This window comes from Tachysurus vachellii, chromosome 9 (genome assembly GCF_030014155.1).
Source record: "Tachysurus vachellii isolate PV-2020 chromosome 9, HZAU_Pvac_v1, whole genome shotgun sequence".
NCBI classification, from domain to species: Eukaryota; Metazoa; Chordata; class Actinopteri; order Siluriformes; family Bagridae; genus Tachysurus; species Tachysurus vachellii.
The window spans coordinates 7,419,265-7,439,689 of NC_083468.1; the positions used below are offsets into that span (position 1 = coordinate 7,419,265).

At 40.3% G+C, this 20,425-nt stretch overlaps 1 protein-coding gene across 1 annotated transcript in view; it reads left to right on the forward strand.

Annotated features, from left to right (window-relative positions):
- ap2m1b (adaptor related protein complex 2 subunit mu 1b) overlaps positions 1–17,745 on the forward strand; it is a 20,999-nt gene extending 3,254 nt beyond the window's left edge. Inside the window, exons 2-12 of the mRNA XM_060877534.1 lie at positions 2,948–3,063; positions 6,285–6,550; positions 8,709–8,791; positions 8,916–8,921; positions 9,042–9,177; positions 9,336–9,480; positions 14,337–14,459; positions 14,550–14,685; positions 15,055–15,152; positions 15,265–15,376; positions 15,936–17,745. Coding sequence (XP_060733517.1) covers positions 2,990–3,063; positions 6,285–6,550; positions 8,709–8,791; positions 8,916–8,921; positions 9,042–9,177; positions 9,336–9,480; positions 14,337–14,459; positions 14,550–14,685; positions 15,055–15,152; positions 15,265–15,376; positions 15,936–16,070 — 1,314 coding nt within the window. The 5' untranslated portion in view covers positions 2,948–2,989 and the 3' untranslated portion in view covers positions 16,071–17,745. The remainder of the gene's footprint in view (positions 1–2,947; positions 3,064–6,284; positions 6,551–8,708; positions 8,792–8,915; positions 8,922–9,041; positions 9,178–9,335; positions 9,481–14,336; positions 14,460–14,549; positions 14,686–15,054; positions 15,153–15,264; positions 15,377–15,935) is intronic.
- Positions 17,746–20,425: the final 2,680 nt, after the last annotated feature.

Below are 20,425 nucleotides of genomic sequence, written 5' to 3' on the forward strand. Positions count from 1 at the left end.
GGTGAGTTAAAGCTCATTAAAAAAAGAAAACTGTTTTTGTTTTTGTTGTGAAATCTAGGTTTTGAGTTGAAGCCTCGTCCATTTCACCACACACACATAATGTATGTATACATACACACGCGTGCGCACAAACATAGCAATCAGCCATGACATTAAAACCACTTGGGACCTGAGCATCTTTAACAAGCAGCAAATTGTGATGGCTAGACGACTGGAGCAGAGGGTCTCAAACAGCAGGTCTTGTGGTGCGTTTCACTTTTTAACCAATATTCAAACAACAGTTTGAACATGACATGAAACGTTCATATTCATCATTTGCCCATACAAAGGTTAATGCGCAGCCTAAACAAAATAGACTGCTTTTAATTATGTTGTTGATCCAGTAGTAGGTGCCCTTAACATGTCGAATGCCTTCTTGGCCTATCAGTAAATTAAGCTAATGATACGGAAATGGAAGAAAACAGCAGGCAGCCGAGCTGCTTTGAGCAGATAATGACGACTGCACATAATCCAAAAACACAGCGTGTGGAAGTATTTTAGGGAGTAAAACCTTCTTACATCTCCACAACAACTGATCTTTGAACTCACCTGCTGACTAACCAACCCAACAAGGCAGCAGATAAATCAACAGAGACAGACAAGCGGAGCAGCGGCAAGCATACAACCTCACGTGTTTGTGTATTATTAATCATTTTTATTTACTAATAGTGTAAATAAAGAGAGCCACGCTTGATCACGATCAGGTTGGTTGATTAGATTTTCTAGCAAACAGCATCAGGGTTTGAGTTCAGATGTACACTGTGTTTTCCGCTGTCACGAGGTCACAGGTTCAATTCATGAAGGTGTTTTTATCACAGGACAAAGGTGGAAATAGTCTAGCAGACTTCAGGACTTTTACTGAATAAAATGGGCAGCGTTTTACAGCCGTTAAAACAACACTGAATGGGTGGTGATGTGCTAGTCGTTTTTTTTTTTTTTTGAGGGGGATGGTATTTCGAAAATATTGGCAATTTGTGTTTTTTTCTATCAAAAACACATTGCATGGCATTTGCTGTTCGCTAACACTTGACTTTTCCCAAAAGTGCAAGCCTTATTATGCGGTGGTTGGTACCTACCAAAAGTGGGCCCTGGAAGCACAACCAGTGAACAAGATGCAGGCTCATGGACACACAAAGCTTATTATTGCACATAGGGGAAAGAATGCTGGCCATGATAGAAAGGTGATTGAACCCACACGTGCACGTTCTACTACCTGAAAGCACTTGCAGTGGAAATGTTAGCATGATATCTGGACCATGGAGTAATGGAAGAAGGTGGTCTGGTCTGTTTTCTTTTACAATTTGTCTGAACAGCCGGGTTCGTGCCTTATGCTTCCTTGGGTGAACTGGCACCTGGATGTATTATGGGAAGAGGTTAAGCAGTCGGAGGCAGCGTGATCCTCTGTCCTTTGGTCCTGTCGTTTACGTAGGTGGTGATCCATCTTAAAAACTCTTCAGGGAAAGCGGAGTCTCTGATGGCAGTGGCCTCTTTCTTCAGGATAAAGGCAGTGGCTTCCAAATTCTCCAGATTTCCTTGTGATCGAACATGTGGGATGTGCAGAACAAACAGTTCTGATCCCTGGAAGCACCAACTCAAAACGTACAGGACTTGTACAGGACAGGATCTGCTGCTAGTATCTTGGTGACAGATGCAACAGCACACCAACAGAGTTTTTGTGCTTTGAGTCGATGCCTCAACGGGTCAGAAGTTATCTGGTGGACTACACAATCAATTTTGGACTAATAGTTGGAATAGGGCTGGGCGATTAAAAACGATAACGATATGTATCGCGATAGACACGTGATTGATATCAATAAAAAATGCGTTCGATAAAACGTTTGAGATTTTTTTTATTTTTCGTCGGAAGAAAACAGAGGTTTGGTTGCATTAACTCTGGTAATCTAGCAATGTAGGGAGTGACGCGCTAACAGCCAATCATGTAACAGTATCATGTTTGGTTGCGCCATATCGTTGTCTCGTGCTGGTCTGCTGGATTCCTCTTCAGTAACCGGTGACTGATGAGCAGAAAATGAGCCGCAGCGAGCGAGGAAATTGTAAATAAAAGAGGAAAAGTCAGCGTGCCAGTATGGCAATTTTTTGGATAAGTCTGACCGTAGTCAGACCAATGTCGCCTGCAAATTATGCAAGACCGTCGTCCCCGTTATTTTATTACACTTTATTAAGCATTTCTTACATTTTCTTTAATTTTGCACCTTAACTGTTAAGAGATAATTGTTAAGTGTTCATTGTGACTTTAGACTTATGTTTACATTGTAATTATTTGAGTTTTCCTGGTTGTTGACATTTCTCTCTTAATAACTGAGGGGTTTATGATCAGAGGAAGGTTAAGTTTAAAATAAAAATGTTTAAATGTAATATATTTTTCTCCTGGTCCTTTATTTTAAATGGGTCATAAAAAATAGCAATAATTATCGATATCGACCGTTATGAAACACTGATATCGTGATACAGTTTTCAGCCATATCGCCCAGCCCTAGGTTGGACAATTTAGGACTAATGGTTGTGAAGGAGCACTTTTGTGAGGTGATAACTTTGTTAATCGTTGGTACTTTGTTTTTTCAATACATTTCTTTTAATTAAATGTTCTTTTGATCCATGTCATTAGCTTCAGAGGAAATTATGAGTGGAAACATAATGATACAGGCTTTCCATAACTATAATCAAGGTCAATATAAAAAAAAGAAGTCCTGCTTCAGTATTTGCATTAATACTCTATGCAGGTATACAACCTCTGCAGTGTTTTGCTGCTGACTGTTATATATCACACATGCAAATAAGCTTGCGGAATTAACCGCCTGATCACAGTTGTGGTCCAGTTTTTGTGCATTGGCTTGTCTTCTGTGTTTATTTATTTTTTCATGGTTTTCTTTCATTTGTTTTTTTCCAGATTTCTCACCATGGCATGTGAACACTGAGAGAAAGTGCCACCATGATCGGAGGACTTTTCATCTACAACCACAAGGGCGAGGTGCTGATCTCACGCGTCTACCGCGATGACATAGGGTGAGACCCGAACCGCCTGCTTCCTTAACATGAGCTTTATGATGAGGCAGACTGTCGGCTTTTGGGTAAAGTGAGCTTGGGTGAAGGGAGATTTTTTTTTTTTCCCCCCATTCAGTAAGTGTCGCTTTAATTTCCATTCTATCCTCAGCGTCTATCCAAAGATCAGTGCTCTGAGTACCGGGCGAAATCTTCCCGGGTTGAGATCGTCACAGCAAGCGAAGCATGACAGCAGCAAGCTTTAAGTCTGCCTGTTTCATATGTGTTCATGATATGTTTCTTCCTCATAATTTGGATATTGTTCTTCATCATCGGCTGTTAGAATACCTTTTGTTTTCTGTCAAAGCATTTTTTTAATGCTGCATTGCAGGTGAAAACAGTCAGTAAGTAAAGATATTGCTATCCTAGTGTAGGTGTGTGTGTAGATGCGTGTGTAATTAAGGAACTGTTCTGCCACGTCCTGCCTGATAGTGGGGACTCTTTCTGTCTTTGCCCACTTATCTCTCTGCTGTCCATCATGATCATGTATTGTTGAGACTTATTTAGTGTCAGGACCACAACCAGAGACTCCTTTAACTCTGAGAAATGTTTGGGAATCACACAGCTCATTATTTGCTAAAATTTCCACACAGAGCATTTTTATTTCCCTTTAGATGCCGTTAATATTTTTCTAAGCCTGCTTGTTTTTTTCATGTAGACTGTTAACTATAACTCGGTGAACTTTGATAATGGACAGGAAACAATAACGATTTCCACCACTGTAACCAAGTCTAAAAATCATTGGCCCTACTTTGAGATCAACAATTTCAAGGTTAGGGGTTTTGTTTTTATGATTTTTCAAATTTAAAGGCGATTTGTTTAGGTAGCATAATAAATTATATGAACCACGGTAAAAGGTTAAGTAAGGAATGTAATCTAAAGCCCTATTCGGACGGGATTAGTTTTACGTGGGGACGTGGGGGTAAAGTAATTATCACCAGAGCTTCTCGGTGATTTTAGTCCCGTCCGAATGTGCCATCTCGGGAATCATTACGGACAATGTCAGTAAAGATTACGAGACTTTTATCTTCTGTAAAAAGGTCAAGGAAAAATGACCTCAGGTAATACTAATCCCGTCCAAATAGACCCGCTGTAAATATGTACGGTAAAATTCCGTCATTTCCTGTTTAAAAGTCTGTGCTGTCATGTCGCCATGTTGTCTGTTTGCGCACGTGATAACAGGAAGCAACGTCATACGCACATGACGACAAGGAGGTTACTGTGGTGCGTAAAGCGAGTTACCCCTCCTGCTTCTGCTAGTTTTACTGAGATGTCTTGCGAATTGGCCAATTTATATTACAGACGTCCTGAGGTAAAATTGCATTACTCCACGTCCCCACGTAAAACTAATCCCATCCGAACAGGGCTTAAAAGATGTTCAGAAAGTCCCAGATGCTGTGCAAGGAGGGGTTGCTATGGCAACAGCGGGCTCTAGACATCGCTGTCGGCTTTCTCAGACCACAGGAGAGCTTGTGCGTCCGTGTCTGAGTATTTAATAATGCACTGTAGACAAAGTGTAACAGCGGAGTGACCATGAAAACCCTCACTTCATACAGGGGAAGATGGGAGTGTTAAGGGACCGAATCTCTACCTCAGGCAGAACGAAGGAGGTGTGCGACGGTTATTTGTTAAACCAATAATATAAGATGTTTGGATGATTTTCTTTACACGTTAACCGCTGAAGTCCATATGACTGAAGTGCATATACTTGATTATATAAGAATCTATAAAAGACTTCAAATTTAACTAATCGTAATTAGAAGACAAATGAAATCTGCCATATTGAAGCGTGTTGCACCAGTCTGGGCTTTTGCGTACGAGGTGTCGAACGTTCTGTGGAAGATGTTTAGTCACAGTTCGTCACATCAAGTATTAGGCATCCAAGGATTTCGGACGCGCTGATGTTCGGCAAAGTCTGTGCAAGCTTGAATTAGGAACCGTCCATCAAAAGGCCATCAATGCTGCTCTGTGTCCTACTGCTCCAATGAGGGAGCGAGCTGCCTTTTACACCAGTACTGACACACACACACACACTTCCTGCCAATCAGCGTTGCTCACTAGTGGATGATGGGAGTAGAGAGTGAAGTCTTTAGATGATGGTAAGACTATTATTGCTGCTTTAAATTGAGTTTGTCATATTACATCAAGGGGGCACGGTGGCTTAGTGGTTAGCACGTTCGCCTCACACCTCCAGGGTCGGGGTTCGATTCCCGCCTCCACCTTGTGTGTGTGGAGTTTGCATGTTCTCCCCGTGCCTCGGGGGTTTCCTCTGGGTACTCCGGTTTCCTCCCCCGGTCCAAAGACATGCATGGTAGGTTGATTGGCATCTCTGGAAAATTGTCCGTAGTGTGTGATTGCGTGAGTGAATGAGAGCGTGTGTGTGTGTGCCCTGTGATGGGTTGGCACTCCGTCCAGGGTGTATCCTGCCTTGATGCCCAATGACGCCTGAGATAGGCACAGGCTCCCTGTGACCCGAGGTAGTTCGGATAAGCGGTAGAAGATGAATGAATGAATGAATATTACATCAAGCATCGGGTGGGAAATAATACGGCTAATCAATAGTTTGTGAAATATCTGCATGTTCTTCAATTATGAAAAAAATGAATGATTCGACTAACTTAAAAGATGTTTTTTATTTTAGGTTTGCTTTGTGTGTTCTAATAGACAGCATGTACAATAAACATGTTCATTTGTAAAATGTGTGCTGATTGTATGGTTGTAAAATCTAACAAGAATGTATGACTCTGCTGTACGGATCTGCTGCTTTAAACTGGAGACAGAATCGGTCAGCTTGTGCTTTTATATCGCCGTGATATCGCATAAGGAGCCGTTCAGATAGACGCAGCGAATATCTTTGGGAAAACGTTACCTTTTGCCTTTCTTCAACAGCGTGATTCAGACTCAAATTGCCAATAGTTAGGTTTAGGTTTAAATGCTCATGTCTCAAAGCAACGGTTTAAAGAAAGGTGTGAAACTTACCATTTATCATCAATTACTAAGAATATATCATTAAAAGATTTAAATGTGTCTTTTGTATATTGAGTTGTACACAACACATCACATTGAACACACATCACTCTTCCTTTCTGTTTGTTTCGTTGTTCTGAAGGCAGTCCAGGAGTTTGGCGCGTTCTTCTATATACAATGTCACAATGCCATTTTCTGCTTGTGTATGTTTCTTATAGGAGGAACGCGGTGGATGCGTTCCGGGTTAACGTGATCCACGCACGCCAGCAGGTCCGCTCGCCAGTCACTAACATTGCACGGACCAGCTTCTTCCATGTCAAGCGCTCCAACATCTGGCTGGCTGCTGTCACCAAGCAAAATGTCAACGCCGCCATGGTGTTCGAGTTCCTCTACAAGATGTGCGACGTCATGACCGCCTACTTCGGCAAGATCAGTGAGGAGAACATCAAAAACAACTTTGTGTTGATCTACGAGCTGTTGGATGGTAAGCTGACGCACTTCTTCCACATTTTCACCAGTTCTCAATGACCATGGCAATGAATTGTGTAAACATGCATGAACAACATTACAGCCACAGACTTCACCACTGAATCTGGAACAGTTGACAATTTTGAGCTCTCTGATATTAATTGACCTACTGGAAACCCTGCCTTTGTAAAAGATATGTGCATGTGGTAGCCTTGTGGTTAAGGTGTTGGACTGCTGATTGGCAGGTCATGAATTCGAATCCCAGGTCCAGCAAGCGTTCACTGCTGGGCCCTCCAGCAAGGCCCTTAACCCTCAATTACTTTGTTGTATAAAATGTAAGTCGCTCTGGACGAGGGCATCTGCCAAAATGGCGTAAATGTAAAAACGGTGACTTTGCATCCAGCTGCCGTGAAATTGAGAAGGTTTTGTTAATGTAAAATAAAAAAGCTGTTGTAGTAAGTCATACACTTAACTAAAGTTAACCATGTTAGTCTCATGTTAGTTAAGTATATTTCTTAAAGATGTCTCTGAAAATCTTCAGTAGAAAAGAAAGAAAAATGTAATTTTTTTGGGGCAAAAAAAAAAGAGAGAAAATGGGAATAAAATGAAATGTGATATCTAATGTTTTACCAATAATTTTAATAGCAAAAATAATTTGAACGTGTGCAGGAGAGTGAGAAGCTTTTTAAATCAGGCTTGTTTATCCCAAGCTCCTGGTAGTTAAACTGTACTGTACTGTAACGACCCGTTAGTTAGCACTCTGTGTAGACGACCCGTTAGTTGGCGCTCTGTGTAGACGATCCGTTAGTTAGCGCTCTGTGTAGACGACCCGTTAGTTGGCGCTCTGTGTAGACGACCCGTTAGTTGGCGCTCTGTGTAGACGACCCGTTAGTTGGCGCTCCGTGTAGACGACCCGTTAGTTGGCGCTCCGTGTAGACGACCCGTTAGTTGGCGCTCCGTGTAGACGACCCGTTAGTTGGCGCTCTGTGTAGACGACCCGTTAGTTGGCGCTCTGTGTAGACGACCCGTTAGTTGGCGCTCTGTGTAGACGACCCGTTAGTTGGCGCTCTGTGTAGACGACCCGTTAGTTGGCGCTCTGTGTAGACGACCCGTTAGTTGGCGCTCTGTGTAGACGACCCGTTAGTTGGCGCTCTGTGTAGACGACCCGTTAGTTGGCGCTCTGTGTAGACGACCCGTTAGTTGGCGCTCTGTGTAGACGACCCGTTAGTTGGCGCTCTGTGTAGACGACCCGTTAGTTGGCGCTCTGTGTAGACGACCCGTTATTCCTCTTTGGGTTTGGCAGGTATTTAACAATGTTTCTATAGCAGATGGTATTTGTTTGAAAACACACCTGTGTAATATAACCAGTCATTTGATGATTTTCTTTTTTGCCTGATTTATTTTCTAGAATGTTTTTGCCTTGTTCCCCATTATTACAGATGCTCGTTTATTCCCACAAGTACCAGCCGGAGTTCCTGTTGTGCTGTAGTTTTTTTAGGTTTTGATTTTTATGACTCGGATATAAGAAAATCAAAACCTAAAGAAAATACCGCGCAGACAGAGCAGCGTCTCCACACGTCCTGGGATCCTGCAGCAATATTACCTAAGTGGTTGAGATGAGATTTGCAAATTTTTTTGACAAGGTTAACAAAACGTTATCATGGTATTATGTCAAAGACAGTTTATTTTTTTCATCCTATAGAAAGCTTCTCTGGCAATCAGAGTAATGGGGTCGCCCTCTAAGAGCAGGTCACTTCCATTGCTTCTTGAATTTTGTCCAAAATAGGCAGCTGTCTTTGTGCTGCTATCCAAATGGGATTGTCTTTATGTCCAGAAGTACAGACAATGCCAAAAATCCTGGTGTACTCAGGCAGCCTCAATGTAAGTGCTGTTGACTTGATATTTACTGGCACTATTATGCCATTTTATATAATAATGGATAAACAAAGAGCACTTTTCAGGCAGGGGTTGTTTCGCAGAAGGCCCAGATAGCCAGAAGTTACCAGACAACAAAAACACAGACGGGCAAAAAATGTTATAAATAAACTGAAGATAAAGGTATTAAAATGGAAAGCTCAAGTATTATTTAAAACGAAAGAAAGGTTTAAGAACTCCTATTTTTATTATCATGTAATTTGTGCCGTCTTCTTGGTTCTTCTTTCCACTTACTGTAGAGATCCTGGACTTTGGTTACCCACAGAACTCTGAGACCGGTGCACTGAAGACCTTCATCACTCAACAGGGCATCAAGAGCCAGGTTAGTTCACATAGTTAGTTTTACTTTAAACAAGCTCAAAGATTCTTACTTCACTGCAAATAAACTCATTAGGTTTTTCTCTTGTGTTTACTTCTCCATGTGCCCTGTTCCATGTGCCTTCCAGCATCATGTAAGCACAGCTGTTATCGTTTCTCAGTCTGATGATAATTAACACTTTCAAAAAGGTGTTCTCTAAATCTTTTTGTCACACAGTCAATTTGACTTCATTTCTGTCTGTATTTGCCTCCAGACTAAAGAAGAGCAGTCTCAGATCACCAGTCAGGTGACTGGGCAGATCGGTTGGAGACGTGAGGGCATTAAGTACCGTCGCAACGAGCTCTTTCTGGATGTTCTGGAGAGTGTGAACCTGCTCATGTCACCGCAAGGTAACACTCAATTCCGTTGCTGAGCTTGCACACCAGGCTTTAGGAGCGCTTCTCGTGTCTGTAATCGGTGTACGCCGTGCTTGGCGCGTTTAATGATTAGCGTATATAGAGCCCTGTGTACCCATGACACGGCTAGTAATGTACGCGTTTGCATGTAGGTCAGGTGCTGAGCGCTCATGTCTCTGGCCGTGTGGTTATGAAGAGCTACCTGAGTGGAATGCCTGAGTGCAAGTTTGGCATGAACGACAAGATCGTCATCGACAAGCAGGGCAAAGGGGGCACTACTGACGATGCAGGCAAGAGGTGAGAAACTAAACTCGATGGCTGTAAACTAATTTAAATGTTTTTTTTTTTGTTTTTTTTGTCCTTCTTGAACATGAAATGAAGAACTATACATAAAATAACCATACAGTTCAGTCCTACAGTCTGAGTCTGTCACGTATTACAATGCCACGACTTCCTGTAAGGTTTATTGAGGATTATACAGTATGTATAACGTGCTGAAAAAAGTGTGCGCGCTTGTTTTAGAGATGAATCTTGTAGTCAATCAGAAAGCCACCGTCCAGCTGAGTATTCGTAGTTACTACAGTTTCTTATTACAGAGCTGGTAATATCATTAAAGGGGGATGTGGTAGCCTAGTGGTTATGGTGCTGGACTACCAATCAAAAGGTTGTGAGTTCGATTCCCATGTTGCCACTGCTGGGTCCCTGAGCAAGGCCCTTAACCCTCAATTGCTTAGTTGTATAAAAATGTACAGTAAGTCGCTCTGGATAAGGGCATCTGCTAAATGCTGTAAATAAAAATTAATTAATGAATTAATTAACCTCTCAAACTCCTCACTCTCCTGATCTCCTGATAAGTTTGGGTTTCCTTCCAAATCCAAACAATGATGCCAAGGTAGTTCTTCTTCAGTGTAAAGTGATGTCCATCACTGATCGTGCTTGTAAAAATATGGCTCGGCAGCTAAAAGAACGTAACCTCCTCTGGTTAACAGTATAATTAAGTGTATAGTCAGTGTTGCTCAGAGGGATGAGTATTATCAGTAACAGGGATACGATATATATCAGAGGGATATGAATGATATATTATCAGAATAAATTTTTTTTCAATAGAAATGCTTTGTATTAGGTTTTAAACACAAAGACTCAGACATTTGGACTATACTGACTGTAAAAAGGTTTGATTTTGTCTTGTTTGTTTAATGTGAGCTCTGTAATTGCATCTTGGTCTTTTGTTGTTCCTGTAAGTGAGGTTTGTCATTTGTTTTCATGTTCGTTTTTTTGTTTTTGGTTTTTTTTATTTTGTAATTTGCACCTTTTTTTCCCCCTTTTCTCTGCTGGACTGCAGTGAGTTGGGAGGCAGGTAGTGTACTCTCACTCCTCACCCAGTCACCCACCTACAAATTTCCCTCTAATAGCTTCTAGTCTCAGGTGTGTTTGTCATCCCAGTTCTCCTAAAGAGGAACATAACTTCTGCTTCATTCATAGCTGTAAAATGTTGGTAACATTAATGAACGTCTAATCAGGAGAGATGGGGCTGTAATATGTTTTATTTTTTTCCCCACAATGCAGTTAACCTCTCAGTGGCGCAGTGTGTTTGTTTTGACCGACTCCATATAGAGAAATATTGAATGCACACTAATAGCTTTGCTTGATATCAGCACAGGATTTCAGCCTGTAGAAGCATTCAAATTCAACCCGTCACAGTATGATCAGGGTAAATATACATTCATCATAATCTGCAAGTACAGGGATTTGTACTGGTTTTATAAGGCTGGACAAACAAAAGGCACAGAAACGACGCTCCACATCAGAAAGAAAAAAACACGACTAGTAGGGCTGGGCGATAAAACGATAACGATATGTATCGCGATAAACACGTGATCGATAGCGATAAAAAATGTGCTCGATAAGACGTTCGATATTTTTTATTCTTCGTCGGAAGAAAACAGAGGTTGCGAAACAAGTTTGGTTGCATTAACAAAGCCACTTGCTCTCTGGTAACCTAGCAACTTGGGGAGTAACTCTCTAACAGCCAATCATGTAACAGTATCGTTTGGTCTCGTGCTGGATTCCTCTTCAGTAACCGGCGACTGATGAGCAGAAAATGAGCCGCAGCGAGCGAGGAAATTGTAAATAAAAGAGGAAAAGTCAGCTCGCCGGTACGGCAGTTTTTTGGATATTATAACTAGGGCTGAAACGATTCCTAATCGTTCCTAATCATTCCTAATAATTACAATTCCTCTGCCTCGAAGCCTCTTTTAATTCATTTTAAAGCTCACGTCATGTTCTTGTGCAATTATTTTGTGTGCGCGCGTGTGTGTGTGACAACGCGCTTACGTAAAAGCGGAAGGAGACGCGAGGAGTTATCGGTCTTTTGATTTGAGGGCGCGTGCTGGCTGCAAAATGGAAGGGCACGATAACAATGGCAATGAGCAAAGAGAAGAAACAAACAGGAGAAAACCCAAAAGTTTTGTGACCCTATCAGTGCGTCTGTTTTCAGCAGCAGGAACATTGCTTCAAAGCGCAGGGCAAGCCTCAGTTCTGAGCATGTTGATATGTTTACCTTTCTTCGTTGCAATCACATGCTCCTTTAAAGACTTTTAAAGCACACACACGTTGAGAGAGAGAGACTTTTATATTCTGATTAATGTGTATATATATATATATATATATATATATATATATATATATATATATATATATATATATATATATATATATATATATATATGCTTAAAGCACTCGGTGTGAAACCATACATGGCCTCTAGGTCTAGGTCACCACAAAGCATTCCAAATTAGGCAGTAAAGGTTTGTTATGCCTGAACTGTAGATTTAGAATCTTTTAGTTCTGAAAGTTAAGTTGCATGACTAAACGGCAGTATTTTTGTATTATTATTACTATTTATTTTAATGTATGCCTTAGTTTTGATACTTTTATAATTAATTTTTTTGTTTTTGCATCTCATAAAAGGGTTCATTTAAAACCCAGAATGTTTGACACTTAAATGTACTTAATTCTTCTCAGTCAACTTTGTCATTGTTCACAGTACAAGTACAGACAGAGAAACAATGGGTAATATCTAAATGTTTATTTTTGATAGAAAATATTGTTGTATGCATTGCATAATATGCATTTAAAAAAAAAGTTCATTTTTCTAAAAAAGGAAACCAATTAGTTATTCGTTTTAAGACCCGTCTTATTTTCTCTTGTATATTTAATATTGCTCTTTTAATTAAAAATACATTTAATCAAATTACTCAATTAATCGATGAAATTTTTGGTAGAATACTCGATTACTAAAATATTCAATAGCTACAGCCCTAATTATAAGTCTACAAAAATATACTTGAATAGTTCAACTTCAAGTATGATTAGAGTAAGAATAACTTGTTACTTTTTCATATTTCTGCAGGTTTTATATTTCAAACAATGTTACTGTACTGTATCAGGTTTGTTTTTTATATTAAAGATGTATCTCAGTCTACCTCAGTTTTATTTATGTTTAAAAAACACTGCACATATTTTAAAACACTTTATTCACCAGAAGTTGAACAGCTAGTGAACTTCCTAACTAAACTTGCACTAAATTCTCAGGTTTCTCTATGTTTATATTTAACACTTTGCACTATTTTATTACACTTTATTAAGCATTTCTTACGTTTTCTTTCATTTTGCACCTTAACTGTTAAGAGATAATTGTTAAGTGTTCATTGTGACTTTAGACTTATGTTTACATTGTAATTATTTGAGTTTTCCTGCTTGTTGACATTTCTCTCTTAATAACTGAGGGGATTATGATCAGAGGAAGGTTAAGTTTAAAATAAAAATGTTTAAATGTAATATTTTTCTCCTGGTCCTTATTTTAAATGGGTCATAAAGTTCAATAATTATCGATATCGACCGTTATGAAACACCGATATCGTGATACAGTTTTCGGCCATATCGCCCAGCCCTAACGACTAGTATCGAATGCGAAATAAAATTTTGATTAAAAGTCTAGATTTGGGGTATTTTGTGTGCTGCATGTAAAATAGGTGGAATAAAGTTTGTACTTAATGTTATTAGAAATATTAGCTTTTATCCCATCAGCCTTAATCCTAGTTCTGCTTCGGTTATGAAAGTGAAAATCTTTAGCGGTTTATTTGTGGACATTTTAAACATCATCTCTGCACCTTTGGAAAACTATCCACACAAGCCATCGCCACAGAGCACTAGAGATAAAGTCCAGATTACTCAGTCGTAGTATTATTATTATTATTATTATTATTATTATTATTATTAAAGTCACTTTTCTTGCTTCTCAAAGAGAGCATGCTATAGTTATAAAGCAAATGTCGCATGATTCGCATGAGTTACATTAATAATGTAATTATATTAGTGCAACAAAGTTAAAAAAAAATGTGGTGTTGCTGTAGTCATGGAACTGATGTCATGTAACACTCATTTCCTGCATGGTGGTAAAAAAAATCCCTTCACTTTCCACCTGTAAGGACAATTTCTGTTTCCAAACACAGCATTAGTAGGCTATGCTTTCCCATGTTCATTTATAACAACTAAATACACCGTATGGCCAAAAATGGCTTGAACTATCACACAGATATGTGCTTGCTGATCATCATCATCAAAATCCATAGGTATTATTGTGGAGATGGTCTCTTTTTTTTATTTTTTTTTACTACTGTGAGAGACTCGACTCTTCTCTGAAGGCTTTCCAATAGATTACATAAAAAGAAGGCCTGGGCTTTATTTCATCCCAAAGGAGGTCAGTGCTCCGTGCAGACCAGTCGAGTTTTTCAAGTCCGAACCGTAGCAAACCCTGTGTTTATGGAGCTTTGTATATTGTCATGCAGGAACAGGTTTGAGCCTCTTAATTCCACCAAGGGGATAGAATTGTTTTGCCTTCTCTTGAATTCATGTGTTTTGTCCTTTTGAAATTCTAGCTACCCCAAGTTTTTCCCTGTCCATAGACTCTGTATACTTCACCAGATATTTAATATCCAAGTCTCTAATATTAGCCTTAATGGCATATATAGCTTTGTAACGTTCCCAGCGTTCTCCCAATACACACATACATCTTTGTCTTCAGCAATACATCATCTGTTTGCAGTAATGTTTGCTATTCAGAGCGTGTGTCTCCTGTGTATGCCCTGCAGTAGTGGGAAGCAGTCTATAGCCATCGACGACTGCACCTTCCATCAGTGTGTCCGACTCAGCAAGTTTGACTCAGAGCGCAGCATCAGCTTCATCCCGCCGGACGGAGAGTACGAGCTCATGAGGTACGTCTGTGATCACGTGTATCAGCGGATGTAATTGTATTGTGCGCACTTTTCTAAGCGCGTGTCTGCACTTGTGCTTCCTCGCCGTAGATACCGTACCACTAAGGACATCATCCTGCCGTTCCGTGTCATTCCTCTTGTAAGAGAAGTGGGACGCACCAAGCTAGAGGTGAAGGTGGTCATCAAGTCCAACTTCAAACCATCACTCCTGGCCCAGAAGATTGAGGTGAGTGAGTGTTGTTTTCTCATTTTTTTTGTTAATCTAGTCCAAGATTTGCATTAGAATGTTTCTTACCATCAAGGGAAGTTAATAGTTTAGACTCGTGCAAACTTTGGGTGAAAACGCTTTCTTATATATTCCAATAAAGCATAGAATTATTATTATTATATTGTCACATAGAATTTTATTATTTTATTTAATTTAATTTTATAATTTTATTATTAGAATGTTATTATTATATTGTCACACTGTAACTGAGACGATGAACCAATAAAGATTCAGTGTGCTTGATTGTGAGCAGTCGCCAATGCGTTCTCTGTCATTTTTAATCCTAAACACACCGATGATATGTTATGCCCATGTCTGTGACCTTAGGTGCGCATTCCCACCCCGCTCAACACCAGTGGTGTGCAAGTGATCTGCATGAAGGGAAAAGCCAAGTATAAGGCCAGTGAAAACGCCATCGTGTGGAAGTGAGTTGCGCCTGCAGCTTTCTCGCCGCTTGTTTGTGGCAATGAAACACTTCCTTGTTTTGGTAGATTTCTTCAGTTTGCTTTAAGTGTGTGTGTGTGTGTGTGTGTGTAGGATCAAGAGGATGGCTGGTATGAAGGAGTCACAGATCAGTGCCGAGATCGAGCTGCTGCCCACCAATGACAAGAAGAAGTGGGCTCGTCCACCCATCTCCATGAACTTTGAGGTCAGTTTAGTTAGTGTAACGTCCTTGTAAATACGAAATTATTCAACTCTGAATAAATCTTTTAAGGCGTCTACAAAACGTTTAGAGTGGAATCATTTAACCATTAGGTCAGTAGGTTAACTAAAGGTTCATGCTGTTACATCAGAGTTTTAAATTACCGAAGCTTTTCCAGTCTGTGTTTCAGTTTTATCTCCATCTTTGAGGGCGTTTTCAGAACACTTTTGATATGAGACGCACAAACTGACAGTAGGGTGTTTTTTGAAAATATCTGTACGTATAAGTGCATGCGCTGTTGGGGGTTCATGACACCCTGCATTTACTTACGTGTTTAAACAGTAATGCTTAAGACATCAAAGCCAAAAAATGACATTGGGAGTTATATACAGTGACCAAGTGAGAAAGGGATTAATGTGCAATAATATACATTATTGGCACATTCTGTGCACCGTGAGAAAATCGAGAAATCTCCACATACTTCTTTGCTGGTACTTTTGTTATTAAACCTCAGCTCCTAATATTTCAACAGATCTATTGATTAACTCCGGTTGCTCTCGCTCAGGTGCCGTTTGCCCCGTCCGGACTCAAGGTGCGCTACCTAAAGGTGTTCGAGCCGAAGCTGAACTACAGCGATCATGATGTGATTAAATGGGTTCGCTACATCGGCCGCAGCGGCATCTACGAGACGCGCTGCTAACGGCAGCCCCCTCCGGCTCAGTCAGGAGGAGAGGGAGGGGCTGAGGAGGAGAGATGAGCAACTGGAGCCTCACTGGAGGAGGTGCAGAAGAGGCGTTCCCTTTATCTCTCTCCCTCCCTCCCTCCCTCCCTTCCTTCCCCTCCTCTTCCCCTTTTTCTGTGTTCACGCTGACAACGGAAAACAAAAGAGGTTATTCAGAAATCATTTCCAGTGGAGAAAACAGGAAAATAAGTGTAGAAAACTTTGATACTAAAGATGCATTTCGCTTCATTATGCATACTTACCTGCTAAAAGACAAGGGCCCCTTTCCATCGGGCCCCACCCATTCTTCTTCCTCTTTTTAAGCATTCCAGACCCCTCGCTGATTGACTACTGGAGGATTTAGGCTCATTCTGTCTGTTTAGCAATAAGCAGTGAACATGTGCTTCTGTTCTCAGGCCTCATCAGTGCTTCATCATTCTCCTCTTTCTCTCCAGATCTGTTTCCGCTTGTGTGGTTGTACTTTCTGCTCTGGTGTAGTCTGCTGAACTCTACTCCCCACTTTCTTTCATTCCATGAGTTTTTTTTTTTTTTCCCTCTTCTTCTTCTTTTTTTTTGTTAATTATTATTTTAAAATCCTAATCCCCAAAGTGTATTAGTAGCTGTTGTCCATGTTTTGTAAGCAGTGTATTATTGTACGCATCGATACTCTTGCCCCAACTTGCATCACTTATCTTCCGTCACCTTCCTCTCCATCAGTACTTAGTTATTCATATGGATAATACCGAGGAAATGTTGTCCGCTTTGGTCTCTGATGTTTCACTTTTATCTGTGTGACCAAAATTCTCAAAAATGAAGAACTACGAGCTTAAAAATACTATTACTAGAGTTATTCCAGCTGTGTGTCTGTGTATACAAACTCTATACACCATAAAGGGGTAAGAAGTGACCTGCCAGGCTGATGTTTCAGCTTTGTGTCTGTAGCAGAGGTTTATTCAGGCTGGTTTTGTGTGTGTGTGTGTGTGTGTGTGTATGTGAGAGAGACTGAGCCTCTGTAAGCAGAAGGTCTCCCAACATCTCTCAGGTGCCAGCGTGTTTACCAGACGTTTACAGCGGACCAGTGGGATCCCTGCAGTGCACTGATATTTATCTTCCCATATTCCCTCCTCTAGTCGACTCTTGAGATTTCTATGGCACACATGTGGAGGCACAGCAATAAGTGCAGCTTTGAAGAAATAAAATGGGTTATTAGAGTTTCTTTGGAACTAAATCACAACTCCGTTTTCAGGGAAAGATTTTCCAGAATCTCTTTCGGCCCATCGAGAAACGTTAGAAAGTAGCACTGAGCCCAGTTCTGCTTCTCTCTCTCTCTATCCTCTGTGTGACTCAAAAAAAAAAACAACACTATTACTATTTAATAACACGGGCCAAGTAAGCGCTTTCTCCACCATGGTTAAACAGCGTTCCTGCAAAAAAAAAAAAAAAAAGTGCAGAGTTTCTCGCTGACCACAATCTTAAAGCTACAGTGATCCAGACAACACTACACACGTTCTAAATAAAGATTTTCTTCACATATTCTGCACCTCTGAGAGATGATGAGGGTCCTGTGGGGCTTGATCCCTCAGCTTCAGTGTGTACTCTTCATTTGGTAACTTTGTGATTGTCCTGTTAATCCTAATAAAGAAACAAAAAAGAATTCACATGATTGAGTGCATTTTTTTATTTTTTTATTTTTATTTTTATTTTTTAAAAACGAGTCACTTTTGAATATTTACCCTAATCTTTCATTCCTGTATACATGCTTTCTATTTTTAGGAGAGGCTGCTACAAACGGACAGGATTTCAGTTTAACGTGTTTTTGTTTTGCTTTTTATTGTGTTAGTATTTCATTTACAATATTTGGTATTCAAAGGAAATACAGCATGAAGCCAGCAGAACATCCAGACCCAAAAAAAAACCCACTCAGAAATCATGAATGCAGCTAGCAACCTGCCTTTATACACGACATATATAATCTGTCTTAATCTTAATCGTTTAGCGGTCAAGCTGTTAATAAATATTAGATTTATCATGCAGGGTGCTCAGATTTGTGCAGTCAGGAACCTTTAACTGTATATGAATGTATATTATGAACATAATGAAATGAGTGACGTGTGTATTAGAGACACAGGCACATGATCCTGTATGTTGACTATCAGCGTAAATGAATGAAACATTTCGGTTAAAGCTTTTCACGAATAGGTTTGGATTAAACCCGTTCTATTCATGTGACAGACTAATGATATCTCGATATTAAATATAGCTTCATAAGATTTTTGAAGAAAGTCGGTCTAAGGAATATATTTCTACTCAGAAGGACGAGTCGAGGAAGATGTTCTTGCAAAAGTATGTGTGTGTGTGTGTAGGCTGACGTCATGGTCAATCGTTAAGCGGGTACGGATGCCAAAGGACGGTCCGCCTGATGGATCGATGGCCAATTAAACCCTCGTCTCTCATGCTTGGTGAAAGAGGAGCTGCTGTCTTGCTGCTCTTTTTCCGCTTTGCTCTTCCACCTCCCTCTTCTTTTCTTCTCTGCTCTTTCCCAGACTGAGTGACAGCGCAGGGTCAAACAGCCTCTAGTTCCGCAGTCACCTGGAGCGTCGCCAAACCCCCCGGCCTTGGGCCAGAACGTAGGCCACAAGTTATGCGTGCGCTTCTCAGGTGTCCTTCGTCAAAGCCCTGTTTGTCTTGTCTTTGGGAAAAAATCTGCAGGCTCCATTAATTCAGTGCTGTGACAGCGATTTTTGAGAGGTGGTTGTTTGAAAGCCAACTGTGTAAGGATGTTTTTTCCTTATGCAGCGGCGTATTTGTAATCTTGTCAAAATTAATATTGTTCTTTTTTGTAATTTGTCTATTATCCTGGTATAATCGATTAACCTATCGAGGTATTTTGCGACAACTGTTTAATATTCAGGACTCGTCCGTCGCAAGAAAGGCATTCTGAACTCTTATGAATTCTGAATCGAGTTGGAGGTCATTCAAGGGCGCTTAGACAAAGCACCATTCATGTCAAGTAAATCCATCATAAGCTAATGATTTCCTCTTCATCCGTATTGGATTTCCTCAAATAATGATCTGAGAGTTAAGGTGCCATGCTGAGAAAAACTACAGGCTTTCCCCTCAGCCCTCCAAAGGTCAGACAGTCTAGCAGGGTTAGCTAGAGACTGGGGAGCATTTAGCCAAGGACACCAAGCCTTTGCCAGATTTTCACCTTGTTCTGCACAGTGGATTTTGAAGAAGTACAGCGTGTGCATGCTTAATGTGTAGGCCTTTAAAACACCAGTGTTGCAGAACAAAGTAGATGAAACGTTGACACAGTGCTTTCAGTGGATTTGCTGTGAATGTTAACACAACATTGAAGTGACATCTCGCACCTTGCTCTTTCAGGTAGATGCTAAGAGACTCATAGATGCTAAGAGACTGAGAACGTTTTAGATCTGTTGTAATTTTACAGGTCAGGAAGGAAGATGTCTTCTAGATCCATGGCTATCTAACATGGCAACAAATAAACGCTGACTTGTTTTGTCTAAACCCAGAAGAAAAGCTTTTACACACTTACTGTACTTGTCATACACATTAAGAAAAACCTTTTGATACGAACCTATTGAAGTCTCATTATACGGAAGTTTAAGTGGTTCGAGATGCCTCCCATTACATTTTTAAGCTATGCAGTCTAGTCTGTTATAGATACAGTAATATCACTTATATTGTTGTGACAGCTTGAATATTACAAAACACTAAAACTATATTTAGCCATTTAATAAACCAACTAATTTAGCTTTAACTGTCATGTAAGTAACATTAAAACCACTGACGTGATGTGTGTAATGTTGGTTATCTTGTTATGGCTGCAGGTGAACAGTCGGTTCTCAATGTTCAGGTGTTGGAAGCAAGAAAAAAATGTAAGTGTAAGGACCTGAGCGACTTTGAAAAGGGGCTAATTGTGAGGTTTAGAGGACTGGGTTGGTTAGAGATCCTCCAAAACAGCAGGTGTTTTGGGGTGTTCCTGGTATACGGTGGTTATTAAATGCTGAAAGGGGCCCATAAAAACATTTGGGAAAGGTATTGCAGATGGTCTAATCCTACAGTAGAAAAGCTAATGCTGGCTAAGATAGAAAGGTTTCAGTACACGGTACATTACAGCTTGCTGTCTTGCTGTGTGCTTTTCTTGCTATATTACCTATATTACTTAGTATTAAGAGTGATTTTATTCTTAGCCAGTGACCTAGTGAACCAGTATTGATGTATTCATTGATAAGAGTCTTCACTGATTAACACACTTTGCTCTTTCTATGTTCTATGTAGAACCCTGGTCCTAGAGAAACGTCTCATTTCAC